At 38.3% G+C, this 27,252-nt stretch overlaps 1 protein-coding gene across 3 annotated transcripts in view; it reads right to left on the bottom strand.

Annotated features, from left to right (window-relative positions):
• TBC1D12 (TBC1 domain family member 12) overlaps positions 1-26,932 on the bottom strand; it is a 79,576-nt gene extending 52,644 nt beyond the window's left edge. The window contains exons 1-2 of one of the 3 annotated variants that reach the window (XM_036027012.1): positions 25,740-26,932; positions 50-173 (exon numbers count right to left, since the gene is read on the bottom strand). In XM_036027012.1, coding sequence (XP_035882905.1) covers positions 50-173; positions 25,740-26,698 — 1,083 coding nt within the window. In that variant the 5' untranslated portion in view covers positions 26,699-26,932. Of the gene's footprint in view, positions 1-49; positions 174-25,739 lie in introns of those variants that run through there. The other 2 variants (XM_028511466.2, XM_036027013.1) reach the window with 2 other exon arrangements.
• Between the last annotated feature and the right edge of the window lie 320 nt (positions 26,933-27,252).

The following is a 27,252-nucleotide window of genomic DNA, read 5'->3' as shown; positions in this document are numbered from 1 at the left end:
AAGAATTCTGAAAAGCTAAGACAAACCACATGGTCATGTTAGTACTTACCTGCTGAATAATTTTGGAAGTTTTCTGAAGATTCTCTCTGGGTGGGACTTTACCAAATAATTTCCAGCCAGGAGCACTATGGACAACTGATTTGAGGTCCTTTGTCCTTTTTAGAAAAAGGTTTCTGAAACACAGAAAAGTTACATGAATTGTGTTTTTTATAACCAGGGAACTACTTACCAATAATTTTACTTTAATCATTGTTCAAGTACAGTTTTCTCCCCCCTACTCCCATTCCAGCCCACCCACCCAACCCTCCCCCCTTCCCCCCATTACCTCCCACCCCTAGTTTTTGTCCATGTGTCCTCCAAATTTGTTCTTGTAATCCCTACCCATTCCCCCCTGAAATTCCCTCTTCTCTCCCCTCTAGCCACTGTCAGACTATCCCCTATTTCAGTGTCTTTGGTTATATTTTGCTAGTTTTTTTTTGTTTTGTTTTGTTGTTTAGATTCCTGTTAAAGGTGATATCATGTGGTATTTGTCTTTCACTGCCTGGCTTGTTTCACTTAGCATAATGCTTTCCAGCTCCATCCATGCTGTTGCAAAGGGTAGGAGCTCCTTCTTTCTTTCTGCTGCATAGAATTCCATTGTGTAAATGTACCATAGTTTTTTGATCCATTCATTTACTGATGGGCATCTAGGTTGCTTCCAGCACCTAGCTATTGTAAATTGTGCTGCTATGAACATCGGGGTGCAAAGGTTCTTTTGTATTGGTGTTTTAGTGTTCTTAGGATAGAGTCCCAGCAATGGAATTGCTGGGTCAAAAGGCAGATCCATTTTTAGTTTTCTGAGGAAGTTCCAAACTGCTTTCCATAGTGGTTGTACCAGTCTGCAGTCCCACCAACAGTGCACTAGGGACCCCCTTTCTCCACATCCTCTCCAACACTTGTTGTTTGTTGCTTTGTTTATGATGGCCATTCTGACTGGTGTGAAGTGGTATGTCATTGTGGTTTTAATCTGCATCTCTCTGATGGCTAGCGATATTGAGCATCGCTTCATGTGTCTTTGGATTTTCTGTATGTCCTCCTTGGAGAAGTGTCTGTTCAAGTCCTTTGCCCATTTTTTAATTGGGTTACTTGTCTTCTTAGAGTAGAGTCGTGTAAGTTCTTTATATATTTTGGAGATTAACCCTTGTCTGAGGTATCATTGGCAAATATGTTTTCCCATACAGTTGGTTCTCTTTTTATTTTGATACTGTTTTCCTTAGCTGTGCAAAAGCTTTTAATTTTGATGAGGTCCCATTTGTTTATTCTTTCCTTTATGTCCCTTGCTCTAGGAGACAAGTCAGTGAAAAGGTTTCTGCGTAAAATATCTGAGATTTTCCTACCTACGTTCTCTTCTAGGACTTTAATGGTGTCACGTTTTATATTTAAGTCTTTTATCCACCTTGAATCTATTTTTGTATAAGGTGTAAGTTGGTGCTCGAGTTTCATTTTTTTGCACGTAGCTTTTACCAATAATTTTTAAAGTATGTTTATTCCCAAGACAAACACAAAGTAATTTCAAATAAAATTCTTTCTATCGCTTATAACAATACTATTAGACTAACAAGACTCAAGAACACTTGGCTATATAGAAATATTAAAAGAATCATCAAAAGAGACATTAGAGAAATAAATAAATTGGAAAGAAAATGACAGCCATAAATAAAATGTAAATATTTGCTTTGAATCAGCAAATATGTCACTTTGAATCAGCTACAAAGTGACAAACTATACATGCACTTAACAATAAAAGCCAAGAAACTGAGAACAAAAAAGTTCAAGAGAACCTGTATAAAATATATAAAGGATTAAGTAAAAATCTTTTGGGAACATATTATTTAATGATTTTCAGTAGTAATTTGTTATTGTTTATAACAAAAAGGGTATCAACTGATCCTCCATTGTCATAAAATAAATATATGTAAATTGTACATTGTCTTTTTCTAGGACAGGTATGTACAAGAAAGCTCACTGCAAGAATATATAACTAAGGAAGAAAAATTTCTCACTGAAAAGGATAAAAAGGGAAAAAATGAAATAAATAAATAACCTCCATAATAAAAAAATGTAGTTCCAATATTTATTATAGTACCATTACAGTCATATAAGATCAAAATGAAGTTTAAATTCTCATTAAATCATTTTTTTTAAAAGCCAAATACTTTAAATTTACATAATCCAAAAACTCTGGCTACCATAATAAATTTCCAAAACAGGAATGAGCCAGAGGTATCCAATTGCTAAGAAAGGCCATCAGATAATGTTCCACATTAATTTCTTATGCCATTAAGAAATTTTGGATTGTGTTTTCAGTTTACCTCCTGCCACAAAAACTACTTTCAGTGCAGCTAACTGGCATATAGCAGCAATAAAAAGTAATTTAAAAGTATTGTTGGATTGAGCGCGGGGCTTTGAACCAGGCATCACAGGTTCGATTCCGGTCAGGGTTCTTGCCTAGGTTGCAGGCCATAGCCCCCAGCAACCGCACATTGATCTCTCTCTCTCTCTCCTCTCTCTCTTTTCTCTCTTCTCTCTTCTCTCTCCCTCTCTCTCCCCCTTCCTTCCCTCTCTAAAAAGAAATAAATAAAATCTTTTTAAAAAATATTGTTACAAAGGCATGGAATTGTATTAAAACAATGTTACAGGCCTGGCCAAGCTGTTCAGTTGCTTAGAGGATTGACCCAATATGCCAAGATCGCAGTTTCAACCTCTGGTCAGGGACATACAATAATCAACCAATGAGTGCATCAATTAGTGGAATAACAAATCATTGTTTTTCTCTGTCTGTCTGTTTCCCTCAGTTCAATAAATAAAAATAATAAATAGAAATAAAAAAAAAACAAAATTACAGATCAATGGGCTTCTACCAGTTAGCCTAAGAAGAGAATTACTACTTCACTAAATTTTAAGGGGAAAACCCCAATAAAAAAGTATATAAGTAAGCCAGAAATGTATAATACTCTGTTTTGTTCTTATTCGCCTTCCCGTGTCCACCCAATCCACTGGCAGGAACTGGTGAAGTACAGGTCCCAATGCAAATAAATGTGTGGGACTAGGTTCCTCATCACCTTTTCAAATCACAGATAGGCAGACTCACACATTCTCTCTCTCTCTCCCTCTCCCTCTCTCTCTTCCTTTTTCCCTATCCCCCAAGATATTCAAATTTCTTAAATGTAAATCAACAACAAAGGCTTCTCAGCAAAACAAAGTAAATGTGTCCAAATAGCCCTGATGAGTGTGGCTCAGTGGGTTGGGCACCATCCCACAGAGCAAAAGGTCTCCCAGTTCAACTCCTGGTCAGGACACATACCTAGGTTGCAGGTTCATCCCCATTTGGTAGGAGGGGCAAGAAGCAACTGATCCATGCTTCTCTTCTTCTCTTTCTCCCTCCCTTCCCCTCTCTCTAAAACTAGTAATAAAATAAACATGTAAATGTGACCAAGCACACACACACAAAAGATAGGACAATTCTTTCTCTCTGGATTCCAGTAGTAGAGCTTGACTGTACACATGAGATTTATATGGCAGTGCTGGGGGAAAGGATCACTCTTTATATTCTTCTAATTTGGGGGGGAAGGGCAAAAGGGAGGGACACTTCTAGCTCCTCTGTGCCCCCTTACTCATCTTCACCTGAGGAGTTGAAATCTAGTGACAGACATTGCTGACAAACAGCAGAGAGGATTCAGTTTGTTCTGCTTTCCTAATACGAGGCTAAATGAGTTTCCTCTCTACCCCTCTGTCCCTGATCCCCACAGGAAAGGCAATGCTGTGCTAGTAACTAGCTGGATATATTTAAATCAGGTGAAGTATTAGGAGGCCCACTGCAACCAAGGACATGCCTTTTGAGCCATTTTTCATCAGTGTTAAAGCCAATGTTTTGAGGTTTCATTTGTATGTGTCCTATGTCTTTTTTTCTCACTGATTCCAAACATAGAGGGGCTGATAAAGAAGTGTTATTTACTGATTCTGCCTAAACCTCAGTCAAGTTTTTATAAGTTGTAAAGTATCTTACTTTTCAGATATGCTGGAAATATTTAAAAATATTTACACATACTATTTACACAAACATATTTACTCTATGTTCACATACACAACTATCTACACACACAGAGACAAAAACACACCATCTACCATTCTCTCCACTAATTTGTGTCCACCCTTTTTAGCAAAAAGAAATTAAGAAAATCTGTTGTACCAGTTGAGAATAGCAGTTCAATATTTCCATACAGCTGAAACATAAAAAAGAAAAAAATAAGAGGCACACCAAGAAAAAAACTGATGTGGGGATTAGAAGAGAAAGATGGAGGGGAAATAAAGGCTTAGCCTTCTCTGTTAGTGGCTTTTATAATAAAGGTTGATGAATGAATGACTCTTGCTTGTTAATGCCTGTTAATATTTGCTTCACATATGTGTCTCTGTTTCATTTTTTTTAAGATTTTATTTATTTATTTTTAGGGAGGGAAGGGAGGGAGATAGAGAGAGAGAGAGAAACATCAATGTGCGGTTGCTGGGGGTTATGGCCTGCAACCCAGAAATGTACCCTGGCTGGAAATCGAACCTGGGACACTTTGGTTCCCAGCCCGCGCTCAATCCACTGAGCTACCCCAGCCAGGGCTTGTTTCATTTTCTAAGATTTCTTTTACCACACACATAGTTACATATAAGAGTCCGACCACTTACCTATTACACCTTACTAAAAGATAAAGCTAACCTAAAGGGGCAAAATTTATTCACACCACGTAAGCTCTCTGCTCATGATTTCTAACATAGCAGAATCTCCAGTGCTTGGGTCATTAAGAATTGGCAAACCACTTACAAACTGAGACAAAGTCATGTAAATTCCACAGTTTCTCAGACTTGAATTTGACACTACAGAAAACGGGCTAATTCTGAATTTTCTTCCTGCCAATAATGTCAGCTCTAGCCTAAAAAAAACCAACTCACTGTTTTTACTAACATTTACATCTATGACTATTTTCACTTTTTAGGGTCATTAGATAAATTCTGATCATCATTTAAATGGAGTTGAACATTAAAAAGGGGTCACAATACTTTTCCAAACAGGAAAAAATCATACTTCAATCAAAAGAGTGAAATCAGTTTGAAAAATTAGAAACCATGACCTGCTCTTCAAACTGTCTCAATAGAAGTTGGACTACTGAAAACACATCAACTTCCTGGACTTTATGCTAAGTTTCCCCAAAGTATAATACAAAGTCAAACAGAAAACATTATCTAGTGATCATGGAATGCCACAGTTGACTACATAATTAATTCAAAGTGTAAGTACTGTGTTTTTAAAATGCAGTACTTTGGCTACTCTCGAGTATTCTGGGTTAAAGATCTGGCATGAAGATTACTTACATTCTTTCCAAACCTCAATCATTTTTCACTTGGAAAAGACTTTCAGCTGACTATACAAAAAAAAAAAGTACTTTTTCTGTTTTTGTTTTTTGACAGACAACTTAAGCTTTTTTAATTTCAAGAATTTTCTTTCTCAGGCTGTTTATGGCTCTTGTTTTTGTCATTGTTACATATCCTGAAAATTAAAAAATAATACAGATTTGTATTTAATACACACTGCTTGTAACCTATTTCCATAGATCAGACTATCTCACACACACACACACACACACACAAGACAGACTTCAATATCATTTACTGTTTGTCAAAAAATAGTATTTCAAGGCTGAAAGTAAGTTATAATTTTTTTAAGTATGTTAAAACTGCCAAGGACTTCAGAGAGCAACCAGGCCAAAGGTTCTTTATCAAGAATTAATAACTCTACATGAATGGGCCAGAGGAGGTCCATAAGCCTCCTCAAACTATATGCACAATTTGAAGTAAACAATGTGTTTATGAATATTTTTCTTGGGCAGCTATCTAGATCTTTCATCAAATTCTCCAAGGAATGAATACGTCACCCACCAGCCCCAAGAAAGGTTGATGAGCCACTTGCCAAGGTTACACCACTAACTAGTACCGGAGCCAGGTCTCTTGCAGTTCCTTTTCTTCCTAATCTTGTTCGTGTCGTCACAGAACTATCAAGATGTAACAGTTTCACAACCATCTCTGTTTTCTTTCATACTACACACTGCCAAAAGTCCTCTTGATATTAATTTAAACCGTTCAAAAATATAAATTATTTTCTGCTTCTGTGTGTGTTCACATCAGCAAGTTACCTTATGGTATGTCTTATTTGCTACAGTAATTAAGTTTCAGGCATTATCTTACTGATTGAGATCTTTTTATTCTTTTGTTGCAGGGAGAGAACAAAACTGAATATAATCAAGGAAAAAGAAAAAAGCAATTATAAAAATATTCTTGCTTCTGTGCTGGATACTATTTATATCCTCTATCAAATGCTTCATTAAGAGAATCTCCATTGCTTTAAGCCCAATGTAGTATATAAGACATTCAGAGGGAAGATAGAAACCACCAGAAGAAGAGGAAAAGTATAGGAATGACACTTTGGACAAGAATATAAACAGTAACAAGGGACAATATGCAAAATAATAGCAAAATATTCTAGTCACCAGATGTAAGCTATTTTTTAACCCTAAGAGAAAGTTAAGAAACAAAGGCAAGATGATGGCTGATGATGATGAATAAAACTAACCACATGTGTAAATACTTTTCCACTTATGTCTCTTGTATATAATAAAACAGAAACTATGTTAGTGTTTTTATTTACAATTAGAGTAAGCAAATATTTAATCTTCATAATGGGTACAGGATTTTCTTCTGATAACAAAAATGTTCTAAAATTGATTGTGGTGATGTTTACACAACACTGAATATACTAAAAACCACTGAATTATGTACACTTTAAATATATGAGTTGTATGGTATGTGAATTATATCTCAATAAAGCTGTCATTTTTTTAAGTGAAAAAATATCAAGTGACAATATGTGAAAAGAAAAACAAGACCAAGTAGGGTTTATCCCAGAAATGCAAGGCTCATTCAATGCTCAAAAGTCAGTCAATATAATTCACTATAGTAACAGTCTAAAGAAGAAATCCCACATGCTCATATCAACTGATACATCTGACAATATCATAAATCCATTCCTGAGTTAAAAATACTCAGAAAATTGGAATAGAATAAAAGTACCTAGTTAAGAGCATCTACAAAACAAAAAACAAACAAACAAACAAACAAAACCCTCTCTCTCTAAAATCAATTTTTAAAATTAAAAAAATCCTATAGCTATTATCATTAAATCATGAAAGACCAAATGTTTTGGAGATTGGAAACAAAGTAAGGATGTCTAGCCACACCCATCACTTCCATTCAAAATCATTCTGAAAGTCCTAGCCAGTACAATGAGGCAAGAAAAATAGGCTTTACAGATAAAAAAAAATGATTAAATTTTCTGTTTGCAGACATTACTATTTACATAAACAATCCCATAGGATCCACAAAAAAGTTCCTAGAACTATTAACTAAGTTTAGCACAGAGCTATTAGATATAAGGCAAAGAAAAATCAATCCTATTTCTATATATGGTATTAGCAATGAATAATTAGAAACTGAAATTTTTTAAATGCATCATTTATAATAGCTCCAAAAACTATTAAATCTAACAAAACATGAGTAGGATGCGTATGTTAAAAACTACATAAGACTGATGAAGGAAATTTAAAAAGGACCCAAATAATTGGAGAGATGTATTGTGTTCAAGAAATGGAAGATAAAACGAAGTAAAGATGTTAATTCTCCCCTAATTAACAAAAATTATCTGTAGATACAGACAAGCTGATTCTAAAAATGATATGAAAAGGCAAAGGAGGCTGTGAAACTGCCCCAGGAGCTGGAGCTGTCATAACCCCTACTTTTCTACTTCCCACTGCAACCAAGAAAGGTTGTTAGTACTATTGTTAAAAAAAAAAAAAGTATGCAAAAGAATAGAACAGCCAGAACAATTTTGCAAATTTATTTAGATTTACCCTCTGCACTAGAACGTGAGCTCTGTTCACCACTGTACCCCAGGTTCTGTGCTTGCACACACGGATGAAAGTCTGCCAACTTGGCGAGGGGCACTACACAGAAAAAAAATCACTTTTGTCCTCACACTTAGTCATTTTAGTCCATTCTGGCTGCTATAACAAAATACCATAGACTTTGTGGCTTATAAATAACAGAAACTTATATCTTACAGTCTGGAAGCTGGGAAGTCCAAGATGCAGAATCTGGTGAGAGTCCACTTTCTGGCCCACAGACCACCACCTTTTCCCCATGCTCCCACAGGGCAGAAGGGGTGAGAGCACTGTCTGGGGCTTCTTTTACCAGGGTACCAATCCTATTCATGAGGGCTCCACCCCAATGATCTAAGTACCTGCCAAAGGCTCTACCTCCAAATACTGTCATACAGGGGATTAGGTTTTAACATAGGAACTTTGGGGTAACACATTCAGTCTGTAGCATTAGTTTAATGGAGGAGGGAAATCTGGTGAGCCACTATTTCTATGAAACTTTCTCCTCTGTAAGCTATTTCTTCTAGGAATTTATTCTCTTCTGATACTCTTCACTTCCTGCTTTGTATAACTGATCTTAATGCTACAATAATTCTATAAATGGATGAAAACAAAATCTGTGTAACCTTCACAATGCTCTGCATATAAGGTATTTAAGCACTCAGAAAATATTTTATTTTTTAAACTAACATGGAATAAAAATTGGCTGTCTTTTTGCCATACATATAGATGTAACTACCACAAAAATTGAGGTATAGGACATTTTATCACCCCCCAAAAACTGCATCGTACTAACTCTTTGTAGTTACTCTCTCTCCCCTAGCCCCTGAAAAGCACTGAAATGAGTCTGAAGATGAACTTAAAGATAAATTCAGTGCCAAAGGAGTAAATCTTGCTTCTCCCATCCCATGCTCCCTGCTAGCATCACATCATAGCACTTCAATTTATGTTTGCAATATGATTGCCATGTCTTTAACAGTAAAGCTTAACACTACCTCCTTCTTTTCCTGCTATGTAGTCAGTGCCCAAATATGCTTGCTAAATGTACATGGGAAGGTTCAGACAAACCGAAATTAGAGGAAAAGGAATGACAGATGTCTCATTCTGTCTAGTATAAATGACAAAATACAAGCAGAAAAGAATAGAGCATTTAATGTCCTTGCCCCCCAAATCCTCAAATTCCTAATATCTATGGAAAAGTTTTAATTTCCTATCTTTTTAAAAAAGATTTATTTTATTTATTTTTAGAGAGGGGAAGGGAAGGAGAAAGAGAGGGAGAGAAACATCAGTGTGTGGTTGCCTCTCACGTGCCCACTACTGGGAACCTGGCTCACAACCCAGGCTTGTGCCCTGACTGGGAATCAAACTGGCAGCCCTTTGGTTCATAGGCCAGCACTCAATCCACTGAGCCATACCAATCAGGGCTAATTCTTAATCTTTTTTAAAAAAATTTTACTTATTTATGTTTAGAGAGAGGTAAAGGGAGAGAGAGAAACATCAATCGGTTGCCTCTCGCATGCACTGAGACCAGGGATTCAACTTACAACCCTGGTATGTGCCCTGACCAAGAATCAAACCAGTGACCTTTCACTTTGTAGTACGGTGTCCAACCAACTGAGCCACACCAGTCAGGGCTTTAATTCTTTTCCTTAACATTAAAGACTCTTTGCAAATTGTACCCAAATTATCTTTCCAACATCATTTCTTACTACTCTTTCTAAGTAGGATAAATACAGGGTCCACCACAAATAACTGCCCTTTTTACTACAAAATCTGTATTAAGCAGAAAACTAAATTCCACTGGTTCAGGCTTTTAAACCAAAATACAAAGATATTGTTCATGCTCTGCCCAATATGACTCAGGGGGCTGGGCATCATCCTGCAAACGAAAAGGTTGCCAGTTCAATTCCCAATTAGGGCTGTGTAGCAGGCCAGACCCCTGGTTGCAGGAGTGAGAGACAACCAATCAATGTTCCTCTCCTTCTCTTTCTCCCTCCCTTCCCCTCTCTCTAAAAATAAATAAATAAAATAGAGTGCAAGAAAAAGTTAGATGCATTTTAGTTCTACTAAGATTGAGAGTAATTTGTTTTGCTAATTAGAAAAGCTAGTCTAAGGCCATACCACCCTGAACACACCCAATCTTGTTTGATCTTGGAAGCTAAGCAGGGCTGGGCCTGGTTAGTACTGCCCTGACTGATGTAGCTCATTTGGCTGGAGCATTGTCCTGCAAACTGGAAGGTTGTGGATTCAATTCCCAGTCAGGGCACATGTCTAGGTTGCGGGTCTGGTCCCTGGTCAGGGCAACAGATCAATGTTTCTCTTCCTCCCTTTCCCTCTCTCTAAAGTCAATAAGCATATCTTCAGGTAAGTATTAAAAAAAAAAAGAAAGAAAGAGAAGCTAAAGAATTTACTTCACAAGTGGAAAACTATAAAGGGTACTTCAAAACTAGCAATAGCATTAAGGCAATATTTGTAATACAAAGTTGAACACTTCTTTCACATTTTAATATTACCAGTTGCAGATGGTCTATTACAGATTTTACCACAATCTATATGTTAGTCCTTTAAATATGGACTGTATTGCAAACACACTAGTAACAACAGTTTTAGGCTTCACCAAAATTAAATTGATACAACTACATCTACCCAAAGATGATCAAATTTAGGGGTGGCAGACCCCAAGTCGTTAAAAAGAGTACCAGAGGTGAAATTATTCATTCATGCCTATTTGTACAAACCTCAACTATTTACATATTATGTCTATTTGCCTGAGGATGACTCTTTTATACCTAGGATGCTGCTTACAGTTAACACACAACTGAACATGTTTAGTTGGCTTTTTGATGTATTTCAGCTATGATTCCCCTCCAACATTCAATCCTTCAGTTCCATCTTACATTGGCACAACTGATTTCTCCCCTACAGAAACATCTCCCAAAACAGATACCAAACATACTTTGAGAAATGATACCATTAAAGTAACAAGTGGAGAGCCTCCCAAAGTGAACCACTACACAGGTTCCAATAATTTGACTAAATAGATTCTGGTACCTTCTAAAAAGTTTTTAATTCAATAAATTTTCATGTTCTTATTATATTAGGCTCTATGTCTCTATGCAGAGACAAAAAAAGATACGTTCCCTATCTCCAGAGAGTATGCATCATAGTAGAACAGACACATACACATACAAGTAATTATGGAAGTCGCAATACTTCATTTTTACTCCATTCAAACCTCAAAAATGGCAGATGTGCATACTGCCACCATTCACTTTTATGAAGCAATGTATAGAATTTGTGCATTGAGTATATAGAGACTTGACTTTACAACTTTATACTCTCAGGGAAGAAAGGGAAAACTTCCCAGAAGTTTTCCCTTTCTGATCCATGACAGCAAAACAACTAGCCTAACAGCCATTCTGGCTCTTTTTCCCCCTCACCAAATTCCTTACAAAACATGGTAGACATAATTTTTCACATGACTCTTCCATTTTCATACCATCCCATTTCCCTCAAAACAAAAATCAGATTCAAAGTTTACCTTCATTAAAGCTTCACAAAAAGCCTACCAGTATAAGAACATGGAGGTCTGTCCAGAAAGTATCCAGCCACATACTATGCAAAAGAGATGTTTATTGAGAAAGATACAGATACAAGAAACAGTCTACAGTCATACCACCCTGAACACACCGATCTTGTCTGATCTCAGGAGCTAAGCAGGGCTGGGCCTGGTTAGTACTTGGATGGAAGACAAGATACAAGAAATATTGTACAAAGGACAATGACACCTCAGTACTCTTCAAAGTAGGCACCTTGAGACCTCAACATACTTCTCCCAATTGCTATCAGCTGTCCTGTCATATTTTTCTGAACCTCATCAACAGTCTGAAATCTCTTCATTTCAAAGGTGATTTTAGTTTTGGGAAAAGCCAGAAGTCCCAGGGTGCCAAATCTGGGCCACAGCAGGGCTGAGTCACCTGTGGGTGATTTGATGTTTTGCCAAAAAAACTCTGCATCAGATGTGATAAACAAGCAGGCACGTTGTCATGATGAAGCTGCCAATAACCAGCTGCCCAAAGATGTGGCCTCCTGAATCATCTGAATAGTTTCCACGGAGGAATGTTCAAGCCTAATGCAAAATTTGATGCAGATTCATTGCTCTACTCACTCAGGCATTTTGAATGGGACGGCTACAGTACACATGCCCACTCAATGGTGTCTACTGCCCCCACTGATTAGTATGGAGAGGTCATCACTGTTCATGCATGTGTATTCCAATCCACTCTCCTTGGCTGCCAAGTTACATAAATGTCACGCAAACCGTTCTCATAATATTAATAAGGGCTGGACTTTTTCTGAATAGATTTTTTATGTTACTCAAACTGTTAGCTACTCCTAGCAAGGAATGAATTTAATGTTATTTAAATCAATTATCTGGATATTACATTCTAATAAAGAAACTTCTAAGCACCCATAAACTACCACAAATGTATTCAAGCCCCAGTTTCTTACATCCCAAATCATGTGCCACACTGCTACAACAGTGACTGTTCTAATGCACAATTCGAACCACATTGCTAATGTTTTAAAAATCCATCAGTGGTCCTACTGATGCCCTTCATGGAATCAACTTAAATTGCTTAGTTCTGGTTGTTACACATACTCCCAAATTTAGCCCTAACCATTTGCCTTGGTTTTTGACACTATATCTCACCTGCCTCAGGACAGTCACACTAATGAGCATCTGCAGTCCCAAAAGTGCTGTGCTGTTTCATGTATAAATTCTGCATGTGCTGTTGTGTGCCTGTACTGTCCTCAGCCTCATTCCAACCTAAACCCTCATTACTAAAAGACCAGGCATTCATGTTTAATCTCCATTAAGAGTGCCCTAACTTCCCATCCCAAAGTTAATCATACTCCTTCAGTGCTAATGCTGCATCCTTGTAGCTTCCTTTACAACACTCATCAGGTAATACTGCAAGTATTGATTTATATGACTCCCTTATCTTAAGTTTATTAATATTCTGTTTATCTGATTTCCTTAGTGCCTCACTTAAGTAATAAGGCTCAAAAGCACTGTGAATAAATAAACGATAAGAAAATTGCAAAATACCAAGAACTGTCTATGGTTAGCTAGGAGGATTTGTAAGCAAAAACAAAGTTAGGTAGCAATAGTTAAATTGCTGACGGGAAATTCTGTAAAAGAACTGACTTGTTCTTTGTGACTCTAAAGGGCAAATTAGGACCAGGAACATTACAAAGAAAAACACTGCTTCCACATAAAGAACCTTCTAACAATTAATAACCTCAATAGGCTGCCTTTAGGAAACTGAGCTCCTTATTAGTGAAAGAATTCAAGCAGAGGCTAAACAACACCCAACAGGTGCCTAAAAACTATCTAAGAATAAAGAAGCAGAAACTTAGCTCCAGGGTTGTTGTTGTTTTGCTTTGTTTTATGGACATTTTGCACACGTCTAATCTGGAAGTACTTCCTGAACTGATGATAGAACCTGTGAGATAACCTATGAGATCTTACATTCCAGTAGTACAATTGAAATCTTTCTCCTGACAAGAGTAATTGTCTTTTTTTTCCTATAGATGTTCTGATGTTCCATCAAATGGACAATTAAACCAAAAAAATGTATTTTAGTGCTCTCATACAAGAGCAAAACAAACTTATCTCCTTATTAAACATGTACCTAGTTACTATTTTACTCAGTAAAGTTTTATAGTGGTTATCTTCTAAATGTTTTTCCTTTAGGTAGTATAACTCTCAGCTGTTTTATTAATATGCCCAATATAGAAAGTCAATCACTGTTCTACTATTCTCGACTGTATTACTGTGTTTCTGGGAGTATATCACGAAGATAGGTATCAGCCTCTGGTTATATGTTCAACTGCTGTGCTGGTTATGTTATATAATATTGCCCATCAAAAGTTTTATTTTATCAGTTTTTAGTTAACAAATTTTAGTGCTCAACATCCAATTGTGAATCACAACAAATCCTATGTTTTCTAAACAACACCCAAGGATTATCGATCTCTTTAATTCTAAGTAGCACCAAGGAAGTTAAAAAGTCAGTCCAGCCCTAGCCAGTGTGACTCAGTTGATGGGGTGTTGTCCCACAAATCAAAAGGTCTTGCGTTCAGTTTGATTCTGATTCTCAGTCAGGAGCACATGCCTGGGTTGAGGGTTCAATCCCCAGTTGGGGGTGTGCAAGAGGCAACTAATGTTTCTCTTTCACAATGATGTTTCTCTCCCACTCTTTTCCCCTCTTTTTCCTTCTCTCTGGAATCAATAAAAGAAAAAAATTTTTTTTTAAAAAAGGTCTGTCCAACAGTGTGTGGGGTAAGGAGTATTACCATGTAAGCAAAAAAAAAAAAAAAATCACCTTAAATTTTATCACTCTTCAAAAACACAGAAACTGCTTACTCAATTGAGACCTTCCACTAATTTAAAACTTCAATAACTTACTTCAGAACTTAAATTTTTACAAAATATATCTTCCTAGTAATGAATAATTACTTTTTCCCCTCATGCATGAGAGAGACTTTAATTCTGCTTGCTAGATTTACCACAGTACTTGTAAGAGTACTTTTAGCACTGGAACTCAAGTAAGAAAACATTGTATAAAATTGTATATTGCATTTATTTTACCCTTTCATACAATGTACTTTTTCCTAATACCTTAATCTATCATACTAAGAACTTAAACTTTTAAGGCCTAAATTAAACCTTATATATACAACCTCTCATTAAAAAATTTTTTTCACTTGCACAATATAGCCTATAAGAGTCCATGAGGGCATGAGGACACTAAGGAAGTTAAGAAGGAGAGACATGCAGATATCTTTAAGGAAAGAAGTTGCCAGAAACACTCACAAAGACATTGAGGTAAGCAAAGTAGAAAAAAATATATGGAGATGATCTGTAGTAATGCTCTGAAGCCCAAAGGCCAAAGTACAGAGCTAACTTCCAGCTAACAATTACTCTCAAGCAATCTTCTCTGTACAAACTCTTCAAACTCATTCTCTAAGTTTCTCCAGTCTCTAATCAGACCTCCATATCCTCTGATTTTCTTTATCTTCTTTCTCACCACCTTAAATGGAAAAGTGTGGAAACAAAGTATTTATCTTTAGTTTTGTATTTCCTATCCTGCTTTTTAAAAGCAGATTACGAGCATTTTGTTTTTTTTAAAACATTTTTTAAGGATTTTATTTATTCTTAGAAAGGGAAAGGGAAGGAGAAAAAGAGGGAGAGAAACATTAATGTGTGGTTGCCTCTCGTGTGTCCCCTACCAGGGACCTGGCCTGTAACCCAGGCATGCACCCTAGACCCTTTGGTTCACAGACTGGTACTCAATCCACTGAGCCATACCAGCCAGGGCACATTCTGTGTTTCTCAAACAAAAAAATTAAACTGTTGTAGTCTTTGAATAACTTTTTCCTGAGACAACAGAAAAGTATTTCCCCTACTTAACTAGAAGACTACTAACAGATTAGATGAAAAACAGATTTGGAAATTCTAAATAATGCCCAATGTATGATGGGTAATTGTACATTACAGTATTTAGAAAAATATGAGAGAATAGCACATAATTTGATTTCAAAACTATTGTGTTCAGTTCCAAACAAAATATTTTAATCTGTGCGGCACTGAAGGCAGGCAGATGGAAACATGTTTTAACCAAAAATGTATCGCAAAATAAAATTCGAATTAAAAAGAAATCAAGAGCAAAATTCAAAGATAAACTGAACACATTACCAAGTTCACTGTCAAACTAGCTCTATGTAGGTGCATAAATTGTAGCTTGGTTTCCCAAGGTAAACTTCTCTTAATTGCAGGAAAGAGTCTGCTGAAAACCCAGTCACATGGGTTTCCCTCTCTTTCTTCTTTTGGCCACAGAACTACAAGAAAAGCTGAAGCAGCAAATTCTGAAGGGGAATAAGCCATGTGTAATGTGCAGGAGTTTTTCTTAAAGGCATGGAAAAGAATTATAACTATCAGCAGAAGGAAGGAAAATTAACACCTTTTTGATACGCTGTAAATAAAGGGAGGTAAAGTTATGACTCCACATTAGAGACCTGAGTAAAGGTTTGAGCTAAAGCTTAAGAACAGGCAAGCATGGCTATCTATCAGCATAAAATGAAAGTTAAAGACCCTTCTCACTAATAAAAATGAAACTAAAATTTAATTAAGCAAATATAATTTCTCAACGAGTGGAAATTAAAAACACGCTTCTACATTTGTATTCATATCTGTCCTTTGTTGTATCTCTATTTATACTCATGAATTACACTGTACATAAATATGATCCAACTTTAAATAAATAAAGCAATCTGAGCTGTAAATATATGCTGTAACCTGTCTATCAACAATTACTTCAGTGATTAATTATAGTCTTGGAACCACCTGCATTAGAATCACCTGTGAGATTTACTTGGTAAATATGTGGATTCCTGCTGGGTGCTGCCACCCAAGATCTTTTCCAGGAAAGGGCTGGGGTAGGGGTGGTAATGAAAAGAATCTGCATTCCTAACACCACCCCCTCCCCCTTTAAAACACCAAACTTTAAGAATCGATGTAGTAGGATCCAAGCAACTATCCACCAAAACTAGCTGGGGAAAACTCTTAGTGTAGTTAAGAGCTCCTAGGAAGAAATATGCTGCCTCAAAAGGGACTGACTTTCCCTTTCTGAATAATACATTCATAGATGTGTAACAGATGTATCACCTCAAAAGCTCCAAATGTTTCCACTCTTCCCCAAAGCTTTCCTACCACAACATACTAAGTATGAAATGTATGAGTAAGCCAAGTTAAACATTTCAAGAACTTAAACTTAAAAATTGGCTTTACCTGTCTATAAGAAGTCCTTAAAACAAGAAAAGACACAAATACTTTAATATTTTTTAACATTCCCTCTTTTCAGTTCCTTCTTGGATTTGTTTTAGTCAAAGTTTCAAGACTTCTGGAAATTTTATATCACTACACTCGAGTTCATTTTAACAACCATACAATCCCAAATACAAATTATGTTTAAAAATCTATTACTCGAATTGTACAATGTATCTTCAGGTAGTAATAGACAAAATTTACTCCAGTCTCTTCCTTTCTTTAAACCAGTGGATTTCACTGATGGAATTGGAAAAGAGACTGTGGTGGTCTTGCTATAGTTTGAATGACACTTGGACCCTCACTATATGCCACATAATAAATACAAAGCAATAAATACTTAGAATATTATCTCAATTAATCCTCGTGACAATCTCATGAGGTAGGTATCACTATTATCCCTATTTTATGGAAGAGTTGCTTAAGGTCCAGAGAAATCAAGTAACTTGTCCATAACTTCACAACTAGGAAGCTAGCCTAAACCCAGGCACGTATGTAACTTCAGAACTAGCAATTTTTAACCACGGCAATATCCTCTAATTCAAAGGTGCCACCTGCCAAAAACAAATACTCTGAATCCGGCTAGGCAGGGATTGTGGATTCTGATGAATCTTGTTCTTTAAAATGCTATTCTTAGGAGATTTTGAAGTTTAACAAAAGCCAGAAACTATTGCACTAGGCTATTAGTTCTCCAAAGTGGAACACTGGCAACCTTTGAGAAATAACTCATGGTCAGAAAGTTAATGCCTCAAATTCCAGTTCACTGATTAACTAGAGTTTATTTATTACCTACCCTCCCCACTCCAAAGAATAACAAGGGGGAAAAAATCTAGCATTGTCTAAAGGAAAAAAAAATTGGAACTCCTGATCTGTACTGTCTACATCTAAGAAACTACACAAAAATCACTGACGTTTTGCATGATTACTTTGAAACAGAGCTGGATCTTTACTGAAAGAAATGTTGAAGTTAGAATTTAGAGTTGAGGGAAATATATCTATCTCTGGCAACCTTATCATTTTACAGATGAAAAAATACCCTGTTTTTTTTTAAGCATCCTCTTTAACTCAGTTCACATTTGTAATATTTAGCCAGCAAATATTTTGAGTCTACAACAGTGTATGCAAGAGAACTGTATAATATATCATAGTATACTGAATCTGGAAAGGACTCTGAACCTCCTAATTTCACAGGTAAAGAAAATGAAGTCTAGAAATTTAGTGATTTGCCCAAGGTCACATAATTATTTAATGGCAAAAGAAGCTACCCAGGACAAAAGCCAAGTTTCTTATTTCTCAGGTCAACAGTATTTTCACTACACCAAAACTATGTTTTTCTTCATAAACTTCTTATATTGACTTATTCACAGAAATCAGCACATTAGCTTCAAACCCTAGGAATCAGACCTATAGTCTAGTTCTGATTTTTTTATTAATTAACTATTTGACTCTGGGCAAATAACTATAAAATAAAAATACATGTTACCTTTCCTAGGTCACAAGTATATTTCAAAAATAAAAAAAACTTACAAGAATAATACATGTAAAAATAATTTTGGAGCCCTGGCTGGTGTGGCTCAGTGGACTGAGTGCCGGCCTGTGAACCAAAGGGTCGCCAGTTCAATTCCCAGTCAGGGCACACGCCTGGGTTGTAGGCCAGGTCCCCAGTGGAGGATGTGTGAGAGGCAACTGCACACTGATGTTTCTCTTCCTATCTTTCTCCCTCCCTTCCCTTCTAAAACTGAATAAAATCTTTTAAAAAATAATAATTTTGGAAACATGTAGATATAAGATGTATTTTCATATTTTTTTCTAGAGGTCAATAGGTACTGGTTAAATCATGTAAATACTACCCCAAATAATCAGAACTTAAAAGCTTCAAAAATCATTGCTCTATGTCCCCCTAAATAATAACTTATTATCATGTCTAACTCATTTCTGGTATCCAATTCATAACACCTTACTAGGTGATGTCTAGCAAATAAAAGATTTATGACAAAAGCACTGTGCTTTTCCATGGGCTATTAAACAATGAATGAAAGGACCCCTGAATTTCCTTCTACTTTAAACATTTCTAACTTTACAGTAAAACAAAACTGCTCCCCAAATAAAAATCTTCTAGTCAGTAACTCTATGCCAAATAAACTGTAAGGTTTAACTAAGAGAATGTACAGCAGGTCACTGAATATAGTCATTTCATTATAATATAGATGAGATGCTGAGATACTGTAGCCTCTGTTTGTATCAATTAGCCTATGGTAGAATTGGTTTGGTTATGCATCCTTTCACTTAAAGTTGCACAACCTAGCAACGATATTAAGTGAGGACTTATTATACAAATGTCGCTTTCTAAGTTGTGACAAATGTACATGAGTAATATGATATTGACAATAAGGGAACAAAGTGAATGGTATGGGACAATTCTCTCTATGTAGTTATCTGTGTAACTTTTCTGCAAAGCTAAAACTTTTCTAAAATAAAAAGTATTGAAAACTAAAAAAAAAGCATGTATGCTTATTTTGAAAATAATTCAGAAAATTTCTACCAAACAGGTAACTCCAAGTTAATATTGGATTAATAGTCTGCTTTGCTCACTAGGGTATAGCATGAAAGTATTAATTTAGTTTAACATTTCAAAATGATGTTTAAGCACTTAAAATTACCTTAGTCCCATGAAAACTGAAGTTTCCCAATACTATTCTACCAAATTTAGATTCACATTATCATATCTCTAACCATCCACCTTAAAACCATGACCAATAAAGAAAAAAACAAACAAATGGGATCTCATCAAAATAAAAAGCTTCTGCATGGCTAAAGAAAACAGCATTACAATGAAAAGAGAACCAACCATATGGGAAAACATATTTGCCAATGATACCTCAGACAAGGATTTGATCTCCAAATTATATAAAGAACACACACCCCTCCACTCCAGGAAGACAAACAACCCTATTAAAAAAATGGGCAAAGGACCTGAACAGACACTTCTCCAAGGAGGACATACAGAAGACCCAGAGACATATGAAAAGATGTTCAGCATCACTAGCCATCAGAGAGATGCAAATTAAAACCACAATGAGATACCACTTCATACCAGTCAGAATGGCCATCATAAATAAATCAACAAACAAGTGTTGGAGAGGTTGTAGACAAAAGGGAACCCTAGTGCACTGGTGGTGGGAATGCAGACTGGTGCAGCCACTGTGGAAAACAGGATGGAATTTCCTCAGAAAACTAAAAATGGAACTGCCTTTTGACCTGGCAATTCCACTGCTAGAAGTATATCCTAAGAACCCTAAAACACCAATCCAAAAGAACCTATGTACCCCAATGTTCATTGCAGCACAATTTATAACAGCCATGGGCTGGAAGCAACCTAAGTGCCTATCAGTAAATGAATGGATCAAAAAACTATGCTACATTTACACAATGGAATGCTACACAGCAGAAGAAAAGGAGGAGCTCCTACCCTCTGCGACAGCATGAATGGAACTGGAGAGCATTATGCTAAGTGAAATAAGCCAGGTGGTGAGGGACAAATACCATATGATCTCACCATTAACAGGAACCTAATCAACAAAGCAAACAAGCAAGCAAAATATAACCAGAGACATTGAAATTAAGAACAAATGAACAGAAACCAGAGGGGAGATAGGAGGGGATAGTGAGGGGTTTTCAGGAGCAACCATAAAGAACTCACGGACAAAACCAAGTGAGGAAGGAATCGGGGGAGGGAGGGGAGGGAGGTGGGGATGCCAGAGGTGGTGGGGAGAGGTGGGGCGGGGAGGCAGGAAACTGCATTTAAACAACAATAATTTTTTTTTTAATTTCCAAAAAACAAAACCATCTTCAAATTCCTTGAATCAATGCTGGACTTCCAATGGTTTTGTGTAGATCCCTATTTCCTATAGTGGGAGTGTGTGTGTGTGTGTGTGTGTGTGTTTAAGAAAATACTGAATCTTGCTCCAGCCAGTGTGGTTCAGTTGGTTGTGTGTTGTCCCACAAATCAAAAGGTCACCGGTTCAATCCCTGGGTTGCTGGTTTGGTCCCTGATTGGTCAGGATACATACGGAAGATGACCAATAGATGTTACTCTATCACATCGATGTTTCTCTCCCTCTCATTCTCCTTCTCTTCCCCAGTCACTAAATTTTAAAAATTTTTTTAAAAAGAGAAAATACTGAATCTAAGTATGGGGGGTGGGCCAGACACAAGGAAAATATATAAAAGCCTCTTGAGCCATTAGCTCCCCCATCTAATATTATAACAATTAGCTCCACAATACCCTAAAATCTTCAGACTCCTATTTTTATTCTAGAGCAATTGGCTCACTGATTTCAGAGAGAAGGGAAGGGGGAAGAGAGAAAAGGAAAGAAGGCCGTATCAGCAGCCTTGATACGGCATCCTCCCTATGTACCCAACACAGGGCAGAACCACAACCTAGGCATGTGACCTGACAGGGAATTGCATCCAACCAAACCTCGACCTTTTGGTCTACAAGACAACACTCCAACCGAATGAGCCACATCAGCTGGTGCTTCTAAAATTTTTAACATTCTTATTATATTAACATATAAGTAATATATATAAGTAATGTCCAATGGAATTCCATTAGTGACATAGAATGAATATTTCTGCATTTTTTATATCTTGTAGTAACAAAAATTTGATATTTAGATCAAAATAATTAATTCTTCATTCTCCTTATCATTATATCACACCTGTATTTAAAAACTGCTTGCTTCAAGTAACTACAAAAATCTTTTAAAATTTATGAGAAGTTTGATATGTTGCCTTTATTTAATCAAGATGTTGAAAAAGGAATTATTTTTAAGAAACTGATTTTGAAACTGTAGTTTTTATTTTAGTTGGCTGGGAGGAATACACACTGAGGATCAAAGCCCTGTATGACACAGGTCTGTCTATAATGGCTCATTCAGGTGAATTATGATTTTGTCAGCTAGTGTAAATTCTGGAGGAAAAAAAGATGTGCTGATTCTGATGTTTCTGAGAACCTTAAATTAAGAAAATTTATAACTGGAGGAATTTTAAATTCTCAGTATCATACATAATTAACAGAAAATATATTCTCAATTTTCATACTGGAGAGTATAAAGACTACCTAGTTGTGAAAACAAATCCCTAAAAAATCTTTTAGTCTTCCCTATTCAGCCTAACTAATAAAAAGAGCTCTGCGAAAGGTTTTTTTGGGTTTTTTGCCACCACATTTAGAAAGTTCAGACATCAATAATTATAGGGAAAGCTACACCAATCTGTATGTTCTAGTATCTAGAAAGCCAATTTTCTTTTCAGATAGGAGGGGAAAAACAATCTTCAAACTTTATTCTCTACCTTAGTCATGCTATTTAAGGCCACCAAATTCTTGCAATTCATCATGAAGACTTTGTAAAAAATTATCAACACTACCAGGAAACACAGGTAGATACTGTGGGTTCCTAAATAACAGTAACTGTGACAGTGCAGTCTGAACAATACTCAAAGTAATAAATGGCACCCTGGCTGGTGTGGCTCACTGGACTGAGCACCAGCCTGTGAACCAGAAGATTGCCGGCTGGATTCCCAATCAGGACACATGCCTGGGTTACAGACCAGGTCCCTAGCAGGGGGCACTCAAGAGGCAACCACACGTTGATTCCCTCTCTCTCCCTCTTTTTCTTTCTCCCTTCTCCTCTGTCTAAAAATAAATAAATAAAAATTTCTTTAAAAAAAAGTAATAAATGGCTTTAAAAAAACACACCCTGGTTGGGTAGCTTGACTGATCAGAGCATCGTCCCAATATGCCAAGGTTGCAGTTATAAACACAGAGATGCCCTTGTGAAGCTAGGTGAGCCCCCAAGAAGGGCAGAACTACAATTCACCTCACCAGGAAGGGAGATAAAGCAGATCATGACAGTGGTCCCATCCTGGACCAAATTCCGTTTTCTCCTATAATACTTCTAACCCAGTCAATGAAGCTCCTGTCAATGATGTATCTTAAGTGAACATAACTTTATAGTAATAGATACAATGCTGTAAAATGTTTCCCTCTCTTTAAGTTAAAACAAACCTGAAGCTGTTCTTTAGAAGTAGTTCTGTTAAAGATTTTTGCCCAGGGAAGGGAAAGAAAGGAAGCAAGAAGGAGAAGGAAAAGATGGAGGATAATCAGGTAAGAAAAAAAAGAGCCACATGTAAACAGCAGTTGTGATGGAATATAAACCTGGACTGAAAATTAGGAATCCTGGTTCCTAATCCCAACTCTGCCGTTAACTAACTAAAATACCTTCTTTAGACAGTGAGTTTCCTCATCAAAAAATGAAATGCCTGGCTGGCGTAGCTCAGTGGATTGAGTGCGGGCTGCGAACCAAAGCATTGCAGGTTCGATTCCCAGTCAGGGCACATGCCTGGGTTGCAGGCCACCGCCCCCAGCCCCCAGCCCCCCAGCAACCGCACATTGATGTTTCTCTCTCTCTCTTTCTCCCTCCCTTCCCTCTCTAAAAACAAATAAATGAAATCTTTTTTTTAAAGATAGAATTTCATAAAAACATTGTTTAAAAAAATGAGATGGGTATAGGGGTTGCACCCAAGAACAAGAATACTAGAATGAGATATCCCCAAAAGGGAACCCTGGCTCAGAGCTTGAGAGTTGAAAATGATAACTGTGCATAGGAAGAAAACAAAAAAACCTCTTAGGTTGCAGAAGCAAGGAAAATTTCTGATTATTCTGCCTGGGAATGAAAGATTATTCAAAATTACAATGTATAAATTACTACCTAGAGTGGGAGAGTCCATGCAAGTTGCCAATTCAACACCTGAGTGGGGTTCTTTATATCAGTGCTAGGCATTACAGATTCAGAGATGAATGCCATAGTCTCTGCCTTTAAGGTGTTCAGAATCCAGTTAAGGCTTTAGCTAAATGCTAAAAGAAAAATTGTGCCTCTGTCTGACTCTGCCCTCTCCCACCAATGTTACATAAAGGAAGCAATGACACCTGGAATCTTAACATTCAGATCTTAATGAAGAAAAATGAGATTTAGGGAAATTAACTTCAGGGTACCTAAGGTTTCTAATTTCAAATCCAGTGCTCTGATACACGTGACTAGTGTGGCCATATGAATGCCAACTAGCTACATTAATTAAAGTCTTATTAACTTACAGGATAAAAAATTTTTAATTATATAAAAATCCCTGCCTACAATTAGTATTAAAGCCTCTTATAATAGATTTGCCTTATTAGTCATAAATTACAGTGCACACATATATGCATATGTGTGTATATATGTGTATATATATAATTTCCTACTTAATCCCTACTAGCCTGTACTCTACCTCCAAGTCAGGAACCATTACCATACCATTGCCCAAACCATCTCTGTTTCCAATGGGTAACGAAGAGCAAGTACTCTGGGTACACTGTTTGAATTAGTGATCTCCAGAGCCCCTCCCAGGTCTAAAATTGCCTGACACTTGACATCAAAACATGACCAATAAACACCTAGAGGCCACACAAAGTCACAAATATATACACTTAACTCACCTTCAGATCTTTTAAAACACTGCCATCACAAACTTTGAGTATATATTGCAACCAATCACAGGCACAAATGCAGATCTTACTACTCTATATATTTTGTCCTATGAGTAACAGAAATTAGTATTTCCCAATCTTGATTTAAACACATTACAATTTATTTGTAAGTTTATACAAATAGGAAAAATAAGTGATAACAAAGTAGAAAAAAGAATAAGAAATATTATTTACAATAAAAAATTGTGACTGTGTATCTACAACGTACACTAATTGTATAATTCTCTGAAACTTGAGTTGTAGAATTTGTGTGTGTGTGTGTGAGAGAGAGAGAGAGAGAGGATAACTGAAACAGGAACAAAAACACAGGAAGGAGAACTCTGAAAGTGAGGGTTTTACAAGTTGGGAATATTTTCCTATTGCCTACAGATTTTTTTTTAAGCGGGTCAAAATCTGACTCAAGGGATATTGCTTTTACTTTTCATTAATGTGCATTAAAATGAGTATTTTCTGACTACTTATCCCTGACAAATCAACAAAGCCCCATTCTGAAATCTGCAATGTCCAGCACCATAATTTAATCTTAAGAATAGCAGGTCAAATAATATAAACGATACCACAAAAATTAAAAATAAGTTGTTGAAAACAAATGGAAGCCTATCTGTCAGAATTAGAGGAGAGGGATTTTTTTATATAAACCACCATAGTAATTTGGCCTTAAAGACTAGGCTCAAATTCTAAACAGCAAACTGCATTTGAATAAAGGCCACTGGGGAAAAAACGGTTAAACACTGTGAAACATAGCCTCCCCTATTTTCAAGAATTCCCAAACTATTTAAATGGGTTGACTCCACGCAGACAGCTTTGCAAAATGACTTCCCTCTTTCACAAACACAACCCCCCACACACCGCCATCCCCTCCCCCCAATCCTTTTAGTACAAGTAAAAATAAATAGACAGACAGACAGATAAATACATAAAATGGGGACGGAGAAGGCTGGCTGTTTTTTCAAAGAGGCAAAACTGCAGGCAGGGCACTATCAGGCTAGCAGGACCTGAATACACAGAAACCAGGTGTGAAAGGCAGGTATAGCCTCCATCCACAAGGAACAGAAAGAGTTGCTCCCCTCGGAGCTCACAACTTCCACAGGCAGCACAATACAGACCAGTTCCTCTTCCCCGTGACAAATCAAAGCTTAAGTCTGGACACTAGCGAGAGCCGGCACTGAGGTGGCCCCCCAGCCGCTCTCAGCCAGCACACGGCCTTAGCCCAAACCCAACCCGAACCCCGGCTCAGCCTGCGCTGTACCTGGCGAAGAAGTCGGCAAAGCCGCCGCTCCGTCGAACCCGGGCCGGGGTCCCCGCGGGGCCCTGCTCCGCGGCAGAAGAGTGCACCAGTGGCCCCGCCGCGGGCAGGTGGTCAAGGGCGCTCTGGCAGCGGCTCACCTCGAAGGTGTTCCGAGAATTCAAGTGAACGTCCGAGAAATCGAGGAGCGGCTCAGCGCCTGCACCCCTACTAGTCCTCTCGCCCGAGGTGGCGGGGGACGTGCCTTCCTCCGGACCCCCGGCTCTGGCTCTGGCTCCAGCTCCCGGATGCTCCAAGTCCTCGCTTCTGCAGCCACTACTGACTGTGCTGCCCCCAGCGCTGCAGCCCGCGCCCTCAATCTCCTCCGAGTCCGACGCCGCCAAGCAGCAGCTGCGCAGCGGGTCCTCCAGCGGAGCGGCCCAGTCAGAACGGCCGCCAGCACCGTCCGCGCCCTCGTCGCCAGGCCCCTCCAAGCGAAGGCTGCGGTGGCGTGGATTCCGGAGGCCGGCGCGGGCCAGCCCGTGAGACTCCTCCAGGTCGCGACAGTCCTGGCCCAGCAGAAAGCCCGAGTCACCGTTGGTCATGCCACCGTGCCGAGGAGCAGTGGCATCGGCCACCTCCGCACCTCGGAGCTTGGCGCTCGAGTCGGGCGGGCAGGCGTCTGAGCGCGGGGCTGCTGAGGACAGCGGAGAGCAGTGCTGGCCAGCGGGAAGCGGACAGTAGCCCAACCCCGGCTCCAGCTGCCCCCCAGCCGCCGCGAGGTAATGCCGAAGGAGCTGCTGAGGCGGCGTCTCCTCTTCCTCCCCCTCCTCCTCCGGCAGCTCCACAGCGCCGACGCCTCCGCCAAAGCCGCCCGTGGCCCGGATCGTCTTCCCGTCCTGGCCCGCCGACTCAGGCGCCGGCACAGGGAGCAACTTGCGATTTCTTCCCGAGCAGGCTCCGGCATCCTCCGGACCCACCATCTGGGCCGGGTGAGCGCCTCCAGAGGAGGCGGCGGAAGACTCTCGGGCGCAGGCTCGGTTCGGGTATAGCCCTAGGTGTTGAAGCCGCGGCGGCCGCCGCAACCTTTCCAGACCCACTCCTACCCAGGGTTCAAGCAGTTGGGGAGGGCGGGCTAGTGCCTGGGCTGGCGCACGCGCAAGAGCCGGACCGGTCAAGCCCCGACCTAGAGATCCCACGAACCATAGAGACGCCAGCTAGAGAGCCCCGCTCCATAATACTCCAGTGGCCAATCTGGGATCAGACGTCTGGGTGGTGGAGGTTGGTTGGTCCACTCCGAGTATGACAGTTCTTACAGAAGCACAGCTATGGCTCACTTAGCAAAAATTCACTTGACGTATTTAATTTATAGGAGTAGAATACAGGATGTTAGATGTAAATCCTTTCAGCTCTAATTGGTCACCAGTCTGCTTTACCCATTTACATGCATCTTCTCCATCACCATTGCCACAATTTAGGGCTTCATCTCCTCGTGTCAACACCCTCTAGAGTTCTCCCCTTCATCTTTCACAATACT

The sequence above is a fragment of the Phyllostomus discolor genome, chromosome 5, assembly GCF_004126475.2.
Source record: "Phyllostomus discolor isolate MPI-MPIP mPhyDis1 chromosome 5, mPhyDis1.pri.v3, whole genome shotgun sequence".
Lineage (NCBI taxonomy): Eukaryota > Metazoa > Chordata > Mammalia > Chiroptera > Phyllostomidae > Phyllostomus > Phyllostomus discolor.
The sequence above is the reverse complement of the archived record's forward strand: the minus strand, read 5'-3'. Positions and strand labels throughout refer to the sequence as shown.